The sequence below is a fragment of the Pleurodeles waltl genome, chromosome 7 (genome assembly GCF_031143425.1).
Source record: "Pleurodeles waltl isolate 20211129_DDA chromosome 7, aPleWal1.hap1.20221129, whole genome shotgun sequence".
Classification (NCBI taxonomy): Eukaryota; Metazoa; Chordata; class Amphibia; order Caudata; family Salamandridae; genus Pleurodeles; species Pleurodeles waltl.
Window position 1 is genome coordinate 189,253,723 of NC_090446.1, and position 17,999 is coordinate 189,271,721.

Here is a 17,999-nt window from a genome sequence, read left to right on the forward strand (position 1 = left end):
AGGCAACATAACTTCCCAGCACCATTCCACCCCGAGACAGATGGGCTTGTTGAAAGATTCAGGGACTTCATTATGGGCCTACCAGAGTCCATGAGGTACAAGTGGGATGTCCTTTTTCATGCCTTCTTTTTGTATGCAGGGAGGGGGCCTTAGAAGGGAGTGAGATACTGGCTCTTTGATCTTTTGTTTGGCCACCCTGTGCATTGGCTTCTCCATCTTGTCAAGTAAACTTGAAGAAACCTCCTCGGGATGTAGTGAGCTACATGTTGGCACTCTGGACTCGGGTGAAGTGCTTCAGGAAAGAAGACACCAAGTCTGCAAGACAGCCAGGAAGTGATGAAGAATTGGTACTACCAAAAGGCCACTCTGGTAGAGTAAAAATCAGGCCAATGGTGACAAGAGAAAAGGGCCCTATGAGGTGAAAGAGCAGACGAGTAAGGTCACCTACCTAGTGGACCTCAAGACATCTAGGAACCCTTAAGGGTCCTCTATGTCAAATTTGTCACCACCATTGCCTGATCCCAGAGCAACAGAGGGACTGTCACCACTTGGGGTCCAGTGTTAGCTCTTTTCTCACCAACCCTAGGCCTTGCCATTTAGTGTACCCTTGATACTGACACAAGGAACAGCATGCCTGTCAAAAACAAGATTTATAGGTTGTCTGACATGGTGAGAGTCAGTATTAAGAATTAAGTGCCCAGGTACGTGGTTACAACGCACTTGATGACTATCCCCAACTAAGAGCACTCCCACATCAAACATCTTTCGTCATCCAGATGCTGCCAGGGCCCCAGCTTCAGTTCTGGAGTGCCGCCAAAATCTCGCTCACGGGAGGGTAATGTTGTGGCTGGTGTCATAGGCACACATCCTACCTATTAATATGTTGTACCATTGCATTTCCTTATTTAGGATAGCACATAAGCAGGCCATAGCGTTAAAGGTTGGTGGTACTCATGGCAGTGGGGCAGGCCCTTTTATCAGAGACCAAGCAGGGAGGGTGCATAATGGCTCTCTGTGATAGGTCATGGCTTAACACCCTTGTTGCACCCGTTAACATGAGTAAGTAAGCATGAATGTGCTTGGTAACATGTGAAGTAGGGCACCTATGTAATGTATTTAGCCTCTAGAGTTGCAGCCTGATCACCACAGCAGCTATTGCAAGAATTACTTAAGCAGATCGATAGAAAAACACAGCACAGTTTATTACTCTAGAGCTTCACAGCCCATGTAGTATACTCCATGCTCCAATTCAGCTGAACCCCTCAAATCTAGTTAATCACCTTTTAGGTTATCACGGTCCATTACAGCACTTTCTGACCAGCAAGGCATTAACAAAAAGGTCAAGTTCTGTTATGATCAGCCTATAATTCGTTGAATCTACTACAGAGGCAACTTTTGATTCCATTGGGGAAAAAACGCATCTATACCAACATAAATGAAGAAAATAAGGCATCTCAACATAAAACGCTGCCTTAACTCAATCAAAAAAAAAAAAAAAAGTAAATAAATCAGAATGTTTCTTGAGAAAAATTTAAAGATTGAGCAGTACATCTACGCTGAGGAGGTCACCTGAAATGAAACTCAGTCACAAGTCAAAGCTAAACTACTGCAAGACTTACAATCCCAAAAAGAAGCACTAGAGAACAGATCCAGGCAAAGTAATCACTATTTCATCAGCATACCTCAGAACAAAACAAAAAAAGAGTGGTGATGCAATGATCAAGATGATTGAAAAAGATAATGAAGATATGTTTTGACTGATCTTACTATCAGTATAGCCCACAGACTCCATTTCCCACTAAGAGAAAGCTACAATGCTTAGTCTACCTCTTCAGAGTAAAGTCTTGTCTTCAAACAGGTCCCCACACAAGGGTATATCCCCTGCCATGGTGCTCACGGGATTTAGTTCCCTGATGGTATAATGCCAGGAATAAAATTAGAAGCTCATAGCCAAAAGTATTCTAGTTTGGGGTGATCCATATCATATCGACCCTGCTTCCAATATTATCACTGAAGCATCTTGGACATCTATCTGAGATTATGGGGCTGCATTTGTGATTGAAAAGGAATGTTTATTTGGATGTTAAATGCACATTCGCATATTACCCAAAAGTGGAAAGAATTGATCCTTCATCATTTTCCAAATGGCTAGAGTTAAAGATTGGCACAAACACCACGTGTCACGACTTGCCAAAGGTGCTCGCTCCCACAACCATCCACTTCTCTACCTGGAATTAAAGGCCGGCCCTTCAACCCCTGGATCAGGGCATTACAACGGAGGCGGACATCTGCACTGGCATGACAGGTGTCCTGCTGCCCGGAATTGCAGCTATGACATGTCCTACCCAGATGTGATTCCCCCATCACTAGGAGTCCATAAAGCCCCCATGTGGGCACCCCAAAAGCAGCGACAGTATGCCTCATCCAACTGGTACACTACAGTCGAAATCAGGGATCCACTGCAGGACTCGAGGATCCTGCAGTCTACAAAAGCAATACAATGGCAGTGGCCACTGGCTTGGTAATCATCAAAGCTGATAAGAGGAAGCTGCTAATTGAGTCGGCTCTCCATTTGTGTTGCTTACACTCTAGCTGAGACAATTTTTAGGCTGGATACAGAGTTCATCTTCTTAGACGTTTTCCGATAGCTGCACGTTTTGAAACAACATCTACCGCGTTCCTCAATCTCCTTCCATCAGTAGAATTCTTTGACCTCTTAAAGTACTGTAGTAGGAGGCCTCAAAAAAGTGATTAGCTACAGAGAGTTATATTTATTTAGATTGTGAAATTGTTATTCGTTTACTGAACTGCCCCTTCCACATATAAACGAGAACTCTGCCTCACCTTATACACTTTGTTGGAATAATGGTCTCCTGCTCCTTCACAGATTAATTTACAAATATTGAGTGAAACTTTAGTTCTGTTTGGCACCTCAAGTTGTGGAGCTTCAACAAGTGAGTTCAGGAAATCGGTTTCACAATGATTCCCTTGGATCTAGCACAATAGTTCTCACTAACATTCATCTGTAGCTACAGTGGGCGAGTATTTTTTGTAATTTTCTTTGTATCCCATTTTGCAGTTTGATAACGGATATGTTTTTACATTGTTTTTGGTCCATAAAAATAAATCTTCAAAATCAGAGGAAAGACTCACCGTCCGCAGGCTGCTGAAAATTGATGTAAGCATAACCAAGTGAACGTCTGGTTGCAACATCTCGACAAACTCGAATTGACATGATTGGACCAGCAGGTGAGAACTTCTCATACAGCATTGCTTCCGTCACATCAAAGTGCAGGTCTCCAACATACAAAGAAGCCAAAGGATATCCAGGACCTGTTGCATTCATGGTAAACTGCAATATTTAAAAACAAGAGTTGTACAATAGTGCAATTGCTAGAAGAAAACTGTTTGCACACTAGATACGAGTTTGCAAAGTAGATGGTCGGTCTGAATTGTGCATTACTGCTGATAAACAGGACCTGCTGAATTTGGAAGGCATATCGTGTGCTACACAACTGCCCATCAACAAGTGAAATTTGCCAAACACAGTAGAATAGAAAGCTCCTATCTGACCCAATTTAGGTTTACAGTCCCACGTGATGCAGTCCTACAAGCAAAAATGAAAAGCATAAAAATAAAGCTACATAGAACGTTCGTTAAACAACCAGTGCTCCAGAAGAGTACTCTGCATAACAAGCGATCACTGCATCTCATTTCAAAGATTACTAACAATTTCACCTGATTGCCCAGGGATACACAGCTACAATTTGCACGCCTCACACACACCTACACCGCATATGTAAAAATGGGCAGTTTAATTAAAGTACTATGCCTCGAAAGTACAAAAACACGAACATATACCAGTTAGTGCTTATTTCAGACACGAGCACACACATTTTTTTTAAGTCTGCTTGTCTAGCAAACAAGTAGTTTGCCTCTGCAAAAACAAGTTTATTTGGTTAATGGACTTGAAAGGCATTAGAATTCTTGTTCCACCAACCTCTACCGGTAACATACATCGATCGCAACACGTTAGAAAGCACAGTCTTCAAAACTCAGCTGTTAAATTATGAAAGGCAAAAACGGTCATAATCCAGATGTTAAATGATTAAATCTTTCATCAACATGCTTTAATAGAGTTACTCATTTTGTCTTGTTTATGGAGAAAAACACTGGCATTGTGTTAGCAATTCGCCAATCTTGGAACCATCTTGAGTCAGCTTCAGTCTGCGAATCAACGAAAGCATGTTTCACAAGTCGCTCTTTCAAAATTGCAGTTCTCATGTAGCAAACCTGTCGCTATCAGCACCCAGATCCATCTGGCAGACAAGCTCACAAACTAGGGTGGCTCTTGGCGCGCGCGCACACAGCAAAAACCACCAACAGACTGGAGTCATAAAGAGTTTTCTCTTTTTACAACGCAACAGTTCTTCTCCACCTATGCACCCAGGATCAGGAACAATATCGCTGTATCCAAGAAGATCACCCGTAGCCTGATCCAATTTAGGTATAAGTTTTAGATGCACCTTTCAAAAAACATTACATAGCAATGTAAAATAGTCAACTCCTGCCCTCTCCACTAATTTGTGTACTAAAACTTTGCTTTCACACTGTATACCACTCGGCTGCCTTTGTCGAGGTCTGCGTTATACAACATGTGGGTGCGTACACACATGCTGGCCAACTGAAACTATCTATTAAAATGGATTACCCTGACTAAATGAACGGTTGGAGACCATATGGAAATTTCTGTATGAAAAAGTCAGGCTAAAGTGAAGTTTCACCCTAATATAAAGTAACCTGGAAGTTCACATTTAAGGGCCTGCAAGCACGTCTAGTTCCCATTTCGAAGAGGCTCTACTGTAAAAGTACATGGACTAGAGGTACAAATGGCTTTGTCAAGAGAGATGTGGTGTTCACTCATACCTCACATTGCCATTGCCGGCCTTGCGGTTTGCTGGTCATCGGGACCCAGACAGGAGAGATACAAGTACAGGAGCAGCTGTATACACAAAAATATCACAATTGTCACACTAGCTGCCAACTGAGCAGAGGAGCAAGATGTTAATTCACTCCAGTCTTTGGAGCATATTTGACACACATGTAAGATGGGCATTGGGATGTGCCTTCACTATGACCTAGGGACACCCCAAGGATTCAGTATGCTGATGAACAGCTTAAGGAGATGGTGAGTGGGATCAAGAGTGTGGGTGCTGGATCAGGCCCTTTTTGTAGCATCACCCAAGCTCCAGCTTTTGGCCTTCTATTGCTGAACCAGATTTTGTTGCTCCCAAAAATGTGGTACAATTGTCACCAGGTATAAACATTTGCCCTCCACAGCCACTCATAAGAACACTCCTGGACCTGTGAAAGATTCAGGACTGCCCTACTTTCTGAAGAAGGAATACTAACCTTCTTGCCCTACTCCTAAGGCTACCTAGAGTGACTTCAAGAGTCAGTTGGCTGACCTCCTGTGCAACCTTCAAAGACACAACAAGCTTCAGACCTCAGTGCAACTGCCCAGCAGACAAGTGGATCTGCCTGAGCAAGTCCAGATCCCAGTAGGTGGCCCCAGGTCCTGGACGCTTGGTTAGCATCAGTGGAAGCTCCTACAAGAAAAAGGTGAGTCTTGAAGTCTGAGCCCCTTGCAACCACGAACGGGCCAGTTCACGTAAAAACTCGGCCACCTGCAACTATATGAAGCTTCAGTGAGGCCTGCTCTTCACGCCAACATCAACCATCCATGACTATCATCAACTCGAGAACGGCACTTCACACTTCAACAACCTGCGATGACCGTCAATCTCCATCTCCAGCGACAATCTGATCTTGGACCTACAGCAATGACTGTCCATGAGACTCAACCCACTCTTCCTGTCGAAAGCCTTCTTCTACAAGAATGGAACACCTTGCACCAGACTAACCAGGCCCCTGAACCCAGCCTGCGCTACATTATTGTTAACTTCTGACTTTCCCTGTGACTATCATGACCAGATAATCATCTGTAGTGATGTGTGTTTTGACCACTGACTGTGTTACACAACTTTGCACCTGGCTTAGTTGTCCACCATCACATTAGTGGTATCCAGTTACAGACTCCGTTTTGTATTCAGCTTAGCCTTAGATTAATTCTGCCTATTGTCTGTATCTTAGCATTAGACACTGCTAAGTTAAAAGCTGAAAATTATTTTCCACGTTGTACAATGTGCATTCTGTCTTCTTTTCGTACTTTTTTCCCCACCAAGGCTAATTAGAATGTACTTAGACGGCAGGGAACAACCTTGTCTTAAGTTGGCACCTTGGGATTGTGGCCAAATCCCGACGTGTTATTTTCAAAGCTAGCCAAATGTAACCACCATTTCTTTAATAACTAAACTACTGCAGGAGGAGGGAAGCCTGGAATTTTCCTCTCGTTTGTTTAAAGTATAGGAGACAGAGACCAGATGGACCAGGGACAGAGCAGGATCTCAGGCACATCCAGGATGCTGGAGTGTGTCATCCTTCCAGTGAGGATAATTGATCTCGCTCTTCGATCGATTCTGGGATCCAGCGATTTGATGCCGATAGGAGAGAGATGAAGGAGTTTTGCCCCTCCCTCATGGTGATGCATACTTTTAATTCATTATTTGCTTTGCATTATAATATAGACATATATTTGCTGTGTATATTGTGGTGGAGAATAATTTGTGTGTTTTCATTTCATTGCTGTGACCATTTTTAAAAGTGTGCTTTCAACATGCTACTCTCCTGTAGGAACCTTGCATAGTGAAATAATAAATGTCTTCTTTGGACTAAGTGAATTCCAGAGATTTTTGTCAGTGCACAAGTGTTTCTTCTCGGATATTAGTGAAGCAAAATACCATCAGAAGCGCTTTATGCTTTTAGGTGTCATTTCCACTAAAAGCTTTACAACTGAATATCTTTGGTCTAGCTGATTAGATTTTTTTTTTACTTTGGTATTTTATGTATTAAAATGTACTCCATTTTTTAAAATTAGTTTGGGATTTGTTTCTTGTGATTTCACATTTTTACTGTTCAAGTGCTGCATAAATACTTTACACAGTGCCTGTGTTGTAGCTGGACTCTTGCTCTACGCAAGACTGCTGGTTTAGGGGTGAGAGCACTTTTGTTTATAGGCGCGTAAGCCAATCCTACAACAAGTCGCAACAGTCAGCCCAACCCTCCCGGCTCAGAAGCAGCACCTCACCAAAACCCAAACAGTAAAAGGTGATTTCTGTCAGCCTTTACGCATGGGCTCAAGAGTGCAACAACTCAGGGGAGTGATGGTTAAAAGGAGACTACCCTTTTCTCAATGAGCAACGCATCTCAGTCACACACAGGCAATAAAAGAGATGCAGTAGCGTTTTTCAGTAGGTTTTATTAACTAGACTGCAATCTTCTGTAAATTGCATGAGCTGCAATGATTTGGATAATGAACAATGCAAGAAGAGAATGGTAAAGATGAGTCGTGAATATAAAGACTCCCACCACCATCTTGCAATGACATGGAATGTAAAATATCCCTGAAATCCTAGCATGGAAAACCTCATCTCTAACCTAAAAAGAACTATGGGCCAGATGTAGCAAAGGGTTTTACCCATTCTGTCTCTATAGGAAAATGTGTTCGTACATATGGCCCTATGTGTCATAAACCTAATCTGCAAGAACCATGAGAAGTGCCCCCCAAACCTCGTTACCTCAGAATGAGGTCTTTAGATTGGACTCCGTGGGAATACGAAGGCTGGGTCTGCATCAAGGCGACGTGCAGCATAGATAGCTGTGATAACCTTGTCTGCATGAGATGTATTTATACAACTCTTGTAGGACCCGACGCAGATATGTTCCCAAATAATGGATAAGAAGGCATGCTTGGGGCGGCAATTATATAAAGAATTCCCTTCAAAATTAATTATGTTTCTGTCACACACAAGTAAAAAAGGGACATAATGAGAATACCTAAGTATATCACTTGTCTTTGACGCGGATCGTGACGCCTTCACAGAGTGAAACTGATAATGTGAAATCAAAACATTTTCTTAACTATAAACATAGCAGCCATCTTGAAATAAATAATTAAATAAATGTGTTAGAACAGAGCAGGCTAAGTAGGTTACAAGCCAGAAGGCTAAGCAAACTCTGATCCCCAATAAAACTAAATGGGATCCACTCCACCCTCTCCATTGCCGGAACAAGTAGGACGCCACAGTGATGATGCCTGAGAAGGTGCGCGAGTCCAAGCTAAAATGCTATGAACTAAAAAACAAGCTAAGTCTTAATAAAACAGTATTAAAATCTAATTAAAAACTAGTTGAAAATAGCTAAAAACATACAAAAAGATAAAATGTTGACCATGACAAGCCCAGCAGGACAAAAAGTTAATTGGGTGAAAAGGCTATTTTTGGCATGACGCTGAAATTTTAGAATAAAGCCAATGATCAAACTCATCCAACAACAGTCATGATCTTGAAGAAGGTCTTCAAAATCATCAAAAGGAAGGGCATCCAGATCGCCGGATGTCAGATCGATGACAGGATTGGCAGGCGGCTCCACAGAGCAGAAATGTGCAGCAGCCTCAAGATCAGGATCACCCAAGAGGGCAGCACCATCCAAAGTGCCTGAAGGAACCAGATAGTTCACCAAGGTGGATCATGAGTGACCTCGTGAATCAGCCTCAGTCTCATGGGGCACAACTGTGAATGAACCCTCATCTGGAACATTACCAGCTCTTGGTCTACAAGAGGCACTGGTGGAACAGCAAGGCACACCGAAGGTAGATGCTCAAAGAAATACCAGGTGCAATGAAAGACTGGTTGCACACACCATAAGACAGATCAGAATAACAGTGACCAATTATGCTCCAGTTCTCCCAGCAATGGAGCACCAAAGAATTGCACCATGCAATCAAGGCACAGCTGGGATGGTGGTAGTATCTCTATCACTCCGCTAAGCTGGGAAGTTACAACCACTGCATATCAGGGATAGCAGCAGCAGAATCCCGGCAATCCATGCCAAAACCGTAGGAAAGCTGCCTAATACATTTGAAAAGAGTGAATGGAGGGCTAAAGGAATTACTTCAAAGACAGTCTGGAAGACACACTGTAATCCAGACCCGACAGCCTTAAAGTGCACAATCCCCACAGCGCTTGAAGCATTAAATATTTTGAATACCAGCTCTCCAAAGTGCTTGGGGAAGTTGGTATTTAATAGAGATTGTATGTCGTCTGATGATCTTGCTATCTGGAGAGCATTTGTCTCACTAGCGATGTCAACGCAACTTGTTTCTGGAACAGTAGCGACATGTATGCAACAAGTTACAATCTTACAGACCAAAATTGCATGGGCAATTCCTGGGCTCATACTGCAACAGCTTTGTTCATTCAGGACCACATAACTTCCATTTGAAAGTATGTGAAATGCTGGATGAATCAAAGGGATGGAAATACCCTTCAGAAAACAGGCCAAGTTTGTGACTCCCACATTGTAAAGGCCATGACGGGCACCTGTTTGCAAATCATTGAATGACTAACAGTACTGTCACATTTGCTTCTGCTGAAAAAGACCTTAGTTTCTACGTTCAGACATTTATATTCAAAGGGCAACTCCCACTCTTCTTTAGTGTAGCTATCCCCTACTCGCTCGTATGACCACAACAAGATGTTTCAAACATTTTGTGAAACCAAAGGTTGAAATGGGCATATTTATTAAGTCATGTATGAGCCATACTGTTGATGGTCTTTCTGCAACCGCGATCGCTTCCCTTTTAACTACTGTCTGTTGCTCCCCGGATAAATTAAAAGTAGCAAACAGGTCACCACTGTTACTGTATTTCCATGGAACACGGCCAACTTTCAGAATCTGTAAAGTCTAACCCAACTGCTTGATGGAACTTGGTGAATTTGCTCATGGTGTAGAAGGGACAACTCATTCTGAATTTTGTCAATCGCAGATGGCACAATGTTATCCAGGGTTTATATCGTGCTGGACAGAGTATGCATGCCATTATCGACAACAGCTAAAGCCTTTTCAAAATGTTCATTACCTATCTGCCTTAAACATGCAGCTTCTTCCTTTTGAGAAAGCTTCCAGATCTCATTGTATATGCATAAAGGAATCGTTTAGAGCATGGTTTCCAGGGACCTAACAAGAACTGTTGTAAATCTATTTCTTCATATAGCATATTAAGATGTTCTTTAACTGCTGCTAAGGTGTTAGTCTGTAATCATTGTTGGCACAGTTTACCCACACTGTATGTGCTAACTATACCAGAGTATTGCCCCTAGACAATGCGAGGGTCTGGTCAGCTAATCTTGAAACCCCCTGAGAAATTAATAAAACACGCCTGGCACCCATTTGTGTCTATTGGCCACAATACCCACCCACTGGGACTGGAAAATGTAGAACCTGCCTGAACCTTTGCATCTGAATCTTCCTCGGTGATATTTAGGAAGGATTGCCAATTGGTGAAGTTGGCTGGTATGGGGATTACTGGGCGCATTCTTTTCCTTCATTTTTGTTAACCCTACACAGGATGTCTGCTAAACTGTCATTTAAAAAAATTATTTCAACAGGAATAAGGCATGCTCTAAACAAAACTTCCGCATCCTGTATCTGCCAAACTTGTATTCCCCATACACTTTTTACATCAATAGTGTTCTTCCAGTATTTATATCCTTCAACTGGCGGGAAACAAAAGGAATCAGAAAAGGTCAATTTAGTATTTGTTTGCAAAATCGTTGTAATCTTAGAAGGTGGTAACTTGTAGTATGACTGCATTTTTTATGTCATGCCCAGAAAAATATGCAAATTTGTCTGAATAATGCTTTGGGCTCCCCACAGGTGGGGTTGAACAGTGTTTCCACTGTGTGTTATTAAATACTGATCGATGTTTTGTTGCTCGGTGCATGTAGTAATGTCCCCAGTTGGTATAACAGAATATTTCTCCATAATTCTCTGTGTTGGTATACACATCATCACTTTCAAATACAGTATAATCCTGCAGCTCAGCAAGCACTGAATCAACTGTTTGAACATTCCAGTCATCAGAAACAACATCAGGTGTAATTACATCAGTCACTGAAATATTAAATACGTTTGGAATCTGATTGACCTCAGTAGGCCAGTATATATCAAATGGAACTTTATCCCAAACAATCCCATCAAGAATTGGTACCGCTGAAATATTCACAAGGTACAAGTCTCTTCGGACCTTTTGTGAGGAAAGATATGGAGTTAGAACTTCATGCACTGGCTCGACAGAAGAGCATCCAGGAAGATAATGACAATTTATAAAGGAGAAAGAAAACAGTCACAAAACTAATCCATAATTGGAACGCTAGCAACGTCAGAGATATCCAAAGATAATTCCATGGCTACACTAACTTGTTATTTGTAAGCCATATGTAAAGCGTACATGTCTTTGAAACATTTTCAGTTGGAGGTGCGGATGAAGTTGAAGAAAAGTCATCAAGGTCGATGAAATAACCAGAAGAAGTCTCTGCAAACACAGGAGCCGGTGCACTACTGGTGGATGGATCCACTTCAAGTGGAGGTTCGTAGAAGGCAAAGTCGTCTGTTTGTATTGAGTTAGAGTAGAAGACAGCCACATCTTAAACAGTTGTTGTCGGTGAAGTGGTAACGGGAATCAGTAGAAGCTTATTCTCCACCCTCCCCATGCTAGGAGACATTTGTGGCATCCTTGTACATGCTGGTGTAGTCAGAAGAGTTTTTCTTCTTTGAAGAGGTATGTCCTGTTGGGTAGTGAGAGGGGACCGGGAACTATGCAAGGAACCTCTGAGTCTACTGTTAAGAATCGGCCACATAGTGTAGTTTGATGTTGTTGATGGAGACAAATCGGTTTGCTTCAGTGCCAGGCGGCGGTGGTAAAATGACAGCTCTGGTGTATTGTATTCCCAGGACAAGGACCGGTGCTCTGGCGAGTGGGCCAAATCCCTTCTTCACAGCAATCTTCTCATGAACCAGATCCCCAACTTTAGGAATCCTGTGCACTGATGTGGTATGATTTTTTTTTTTTAATAGGGTGTGCTTTTGGGAGAGGATCGCCTTCAGCCAAAGCTTTCATGGTGGCCAGAATTTCTTTATCCAATCTCACCGGAGAATGAGTCACTGGAACAGACATAGCTACTGCTTCATCAGCCAAGGTGTTGCCAATAATGTGTACACCTACACGTTGTTGGCCCAATGTATGGACTACATGAGCATCAGGTTGCTTATTCTTGTGATCAGCCACCCTCCCCCAAAGAATTCTGTGTTTTCTGGTGTTCTCCTCGGAGTCTCTGAGCCTGTTCAACTGCCAATTATTAAGATAATCCTTGTAGGACTTGACACAATAGTACGGGTCACAGACAATTAACGTGAGTTGTCCTGGAACCCTATGTTCTAGAGCTAGGAAAAGTGATTTAAGTTCAGCCAGCTGTGCTGTCCACCAGGGTCGGCGTGTAAGTATTGTAACAGTGGAATACACCATCCTTCATCATTCTGCTCACGGCTGAGCAAGCAGCTGAATATTGATGTTTAGTTCCTACAGCTGGTTCTGCTGAACCATCAGTGTAAATGACAGTATGGTATCGGTCAAGCTGCAAGATGTAAAGCTGTGTGGGGTACTTCTGTTCATATTGGAGAAATTTGGTGTCTGAAGTTTGGGATCAAAGATGTAAATCAACATCAGTGGCAGTGAGGGAGGATGCCCATTGAATCCAACGCAGATGTAATGCTTTAGCGTTAGGAACGCTAGCTTTGGTGAGGGCCTCCAAGGCTGTCCCCGGGGTAACGACAATAATGTATTTCCCCTGGGCAAGTGGCCTCTCCTTGATGACAGCTATTTGTACTGCAGTTAGATTTTTTTCTGTGAGTGCAAAGCGCTGTTCTGCATTGGGGTATAAATGTGATTTATATGCTATGGGCACTGGGTCGCTTTCATTAAAGGTGATATAAGTGAACCCAAAGGCACCAGCAAATATTCTGATGACCAAATTTGTTTTGTTATCACGGGTGTGTAACTATTTTGCTTCTACCATATCTTGCAGCAATCCTCCAAGGATGCACACGTGTTCAATTGTCCAGTGTCTCCTAGAGAAATCTGGGAGTATTAAAATCAGAGTGGCTTAATGCATTGTGCATAGTCAGGAATGTAAGTTCTGCCAAAACTAAAGAAACCAAGTAAGGACTGCAGTCTGCTGGTTGGAGTTGACCACATTTTTCTGAAAAGTGTGGGGCCAGGCTCTTGCCCTCGTTTGATATGTCATATCCCAGGAACAATACACTGAGGAAGGCTATTCTAGTTTTCTTAAAAAGTAAATATATATCATCCACATAGTACAATGCCTCTGGGTCAATATCATGCAATATTGATGTTACACAGGCTGAGAACAGCCCTGGACTGTTCTTACAGTCTTAGGGCAAACAACTGAAGTGTTTTTGTGAGCCGAATACAAATGCACTAAGGTCCAGACTTTCATATGCTAAGTTCTGGCAGAAGAAACCGTTGGAAATATCCAAGTTTGTTTTGTATTTTTTTTATGCACTATGTTGTTAATTAGTGCTGTGTGAATTTTGCATTGCATATGTGCCTGTGTGACTGTTTAGATGTCTGTAATCTAAGACTATTATTCTACATGAATGGTCTGGTTTTTCAACGGGGAATAATGGGTTATTTATTGCAGAGACACAGGGCTCAAATACACTCTGGTACTCAAGCTGACTGAGGATCTCCCTCACCGGAGCTTTGGCTTTGTGTTTAACATGATATTGGGGCTGAGGCTGGGGTGTAAACCTAATCGCTATTATGTGGTAAGGAGAATCCTTATCCCAACCTACATGGTTGCGGTACAGCGCAGGTGCCTGTTCTAAAGTCCAGCTGACAGCGTAGAATTCTTTTACAGCCTCTGGAACAGGATCAGAGAATGACGGCAAAATTACATCTTCCCCACGTGGGAGTATATGGATGTGTTTAGGAGGCCAGTCCCTTTCGGGCAATAGGATATCACAGATAAATTAATCCCAGAATTTTACACTAATGCTGCGCTCTAGGTCTCCCTCAATTTGGATATTTAAATCATAAACCCTGTCGGGTGGGAGAACGCACTCTTCCGCAGTCTGGACTGCAACATAGCAGATAGTTGCTGTCGCATCCAGATGGGTTTTCAGACTCTGGCGACATATCATGACTTCTGCCACGCTGTCTAGCAGTGTCACTGACCAAGTCTTGTTCTTCAGCAGTATTCAAGTTTGCTGGCATTTTTAATTGAAAGTGCTGCCACATTTTTCCTTTTTAAATTGTGGCTTTTGTTATAGGGAGCAGGGCTTTTCTTCTTTCTTATCAGAACACCGCTCTGAGTCTCTCTTCTGTTTCATGTAGTCAGGACGTTGCTCTGACCGGTCCACTCTCTCACTACGTCTAGCTGGTGCGTCATAAAAGGAAAGAGGACGTGCACCGGTATATCTGTCAGTAGCTTTTATATTTTCTCTGTTTCTGTGATTATATCTCCTTTCGGAGTTCTCTGGGTGTGGAGAGTCTGCTCTCTGACTTTGTGTGTCTTTATTTGGTTTATCCCAGCGCTTTTTAGAACATCCCTGTGCTTGTTTGGTACCTTCCTTGGGAGTGGTACTCTGAATTTCAGGCCTTTTCAACTTGACTCCAAAACTATCCCATCCTATACTAGCATAGGTGTCGGAAATAATTTTCAGTAGCTGCTTCTCCTGTCCAAAGTGTGGAATCTCTCAAAGCCGCCGACATAGAGCCAACGCTACCACTTCCTCTTTAAGATTACTCAGTATTATTGAGGAGACTGTCAAAATTTCGCATTAATTTCATCCCCAAGCCTAGGGCTGATGCAACCCCATGGTCGTTTTGAATCTGTTGTAACACTTCTGGTAAATTGGCAAGTGGCGGGGTTCCATGTGTGGTAGTGTATATTACAGCAAAGACTGTAACCCATGTGATGCAGTCATCCACTGAGGGAACCATTCCAAATGACAAGCACATTGCGAGGAATCTGTGTTTTCCTGTGGTCCCTTATGGGGAAACAGCTTCCAGCTGATTAATCTTCTGGGCTATCCAGAACAGGATATTCTCTCATTCCGTGAGCACTTTCCCCATGACAGAATGTACCGTTTGTGGATCAAGCGCAGTAACGGCCAATTGGTATCCAGCGGGTGCTGGTGGTGCTGGACAAGCTGCTGTTGTGTTCAAAGTTCACATTACGAACTGAACAAGTCACCTGTATAAAGTTACTAGCTCACTGTAAAGATTGCACATATCCGCTGCCTCCAAGCATTGTACATCAGAGTGGGGTGTTTCTGTGGCAAACATTGGCTACATCGGTCTCCGGCCTCCAACGGGGGTCCCTCCCCGGCCGTTGGTGGTCCAGCTCCTTAACTACAGAGACTGACACTATTCTGCGGGAGGCTTGCTCCCAAGGGGAGATACGATATTCTAATTTCAATTATTTTATTTTCCCAGACTATACGCGTGCTGTGCAACGACGCAGGCCATCATATGAGGATGTTAAGCAGAAACTACGGGCCCTGAACATATACTATATGCTTCTCTTTCCGGCTAAGTTGAAGGTGATCTACGGCAATTCCTCCCTGTTCACTGATATGCCAAAGCAGGCAAGGGAGTGGGCGACAGCAGCAGGAGCTGCATCCTAGGAGTGGTTTGGTAGCGGACCTCGCAAACGAGGCTGAGGCTCAGCTGCTGAGGCGCACGAGCGGCAGTGGATGTCCAAGCAGAGGCGTCCCCAGCGTGGCGGCAGAAGAGACCTCTGCGAGCCCAGTCCTGTGAACGGATCAGCGATGGGCAGAGACCTGTGACTCGTCTCTGTCTGACACTGCGGCTATCTTCGACTCCAGTGGGGGTCCTTCTTGATGGGGCCTGGACACAGCCTTGAGCTGGGGAACTTTGTCTGTCACTGGCACCAGTACTGTAGTATGTTTGGATGGGTGTACTGTGTTCTTGAGCCATCCCCACCATAAGAGGGTTGAGGGTTAAGTCTGTTTCTGTTCAAGGGTGGTGCTTTAGGTGCGGAGTAGTTCCTCACACTGAATGCGAAGTGCTAATGTATTTAAGCGGTCAGGCGGATTATCCATACATGAGCAGGGGGATATCCAAATGTAGATCGCCAAACTCCTCCACGAGTTACCTTCTTGGGTGGAAGTGTGGAGTGGGGGGAGTTGGTGGGGGTGTGGGAGAGGGCACTGTTTGTTCTTGCAGTAGTTCAGATTACATGCTGTTTTTAATGTTACAAGCAGCTTTTGTGCATCACAGCTGTTCCACACAGTTATGCGTTCCAACACGGCCACAGACTGGGCGACGGAGTACTAGCGTCTGGCAGCGTGGTCCACCGCCTCCACATGCAGTCCTTTGCCTATCAGGGTGCCCGACGGGTCAGATATCTATTCTTATGCACAAGCTAATTTCGGTCATTTCATGGAAGGTTAATGGGCTTCTAGACCGCATTAAATGAACTGCAGTACTTAAATACCTCAAGAGACACGCCCCGGGGTTGTCCTACTGCAGGAGACGCACCTACTGGGAACTCGCTGCTCCTTTTTGGGGCGCTTCGGATACAGTAGGGTCTACCACTCGGGGTTTATGCAAGGGTCCCAGGGAGTGGCCCTGCTGCTTCATAAGTCGCTCCCATTGACCGTTACTAAGGTTCAGGAGGGCCCACTGGGGAGGTACATTGGAGTAGAGGGTCAGATGGAGGCCAAGCAATATAACTTGATATCCGGTTATATTCTGTTGCTGGATACCTGTGCGTCGATTGGATCAATATTGGTGTCGCTTCCAGACAGTTTCACACTGCAAGGGGGTGACTTTAATGATGTCCCAGCGATTGCAGCGCCAGCTGGCCCTGGTACAGTCGAAATTACGCCAAATATCTCTTGAGGAGGCTAAACAATGTTGGCAGGCGTCGACTAGGAGAGTATAGGAGATGGGCGATAAGTCCGGTAAACTGCGCTAATGGTTGGCGATGCATGGGGCAGCAGCTAGAGTGGTGCCTGCCATATGCGATCGGGAGGGAAACACCCAAGTGGAATTGGAAGCGATTGCCCAGGCTTTTGCTGCCTATTATCAGGATTTGTAAGCTAAAGACTCCCTCCAGGACCTGGTAAAAGAGGGTTCCCTAGTTTGGGACCTCCCAGTCCCAACTACCCCACCCACTGTCACCCAGGACTTAGACCAGCCACTAACAGCAGAGGAGGTGGATGCCGCCATTTCAGAGCTTCGTGAGGGTGAAACTGCCGGACCAGATGGATATCCAATAGAGTACTACAAAAGGTTCTGCTCACTACTGGTACCTCATTCTCCTGAATCTTTATGGTGAGGCCCTGTCGACAGGGACATTTACCCCTGAACTTGTTGCGCCACCGTGGTCCTGCCCAAGGGGGGGGGGGGCAGACTCCAGACTAATGTGCGTCATATCAACCAATATCTCTCATCAATGCGGAAATCAAAATATACACCAAAGTACTGGCGTTACGTCTTACGCATATCCTGACCCACTTCATTCATTAATATCAATTCAGCTTTATGGCCAGCAGAAGCACGCATCATTGTATCTGACGAGTTCAGGTGGCCCTATCTCATGGCGCTGGCTCTAATGGTACCCTGGCCCTTCTCCTAATAGATTTTTGAAAGGCATGCAACACAATTTCATGGGAGTACATGTAGCTAATCTTGGCCTATATGGGGCTGGGGCCATTGCTTCGCCGAATGATCCGTCTCCTTTATCAACATCCCACTGCCCAGGTTCAGGTAAATGGGGACATTTCCAATGCAACGGGGAATGCGGCAGGAGTGCCCCTATCCCCGCTGCTCTTCGCCCTCGTGATTGAGCCTCTGGCGTGCTTGCTGCCGAGAGATCCTCCGATGTGGGGCTTGAGGTGGGGGGGATTGGGGTGGAAGATAGAGCGCTGTATGCGGATGACATATTGGTATTTTAGTTATCCGCCTGCTTCGGGGCCCAGATGCGTAG

At 44.1% G+C, this 17,999-nt stretch overlaps 1 protein-coding gene across 1 annotated transcript in view; it reads right to left on the reverse strand.

Annotated features, from left to right (window-relative positions):
* PABPC1L (poly(A) binding protein cytoplasmic 1 like) overlaps positions 1–17,999 on the reverse strand; it is a 428,971-nt gene that overhangs the window by 363,451 nt on the left and 47,521 nt on the right. Inside the window, exon 2 of the mRNA XM_069243541.1 lies at positions 3,154–3,352. Coding sequence (XP_069099642.1) covers positions 3,154–3,346 — 193 coding nt within the window. The 5' untranslated portion in view covers positions 3,347–3,352. The remainder of the gene's footprint in view (positions 1–3,153; positions 3,353–17,999) is intronic.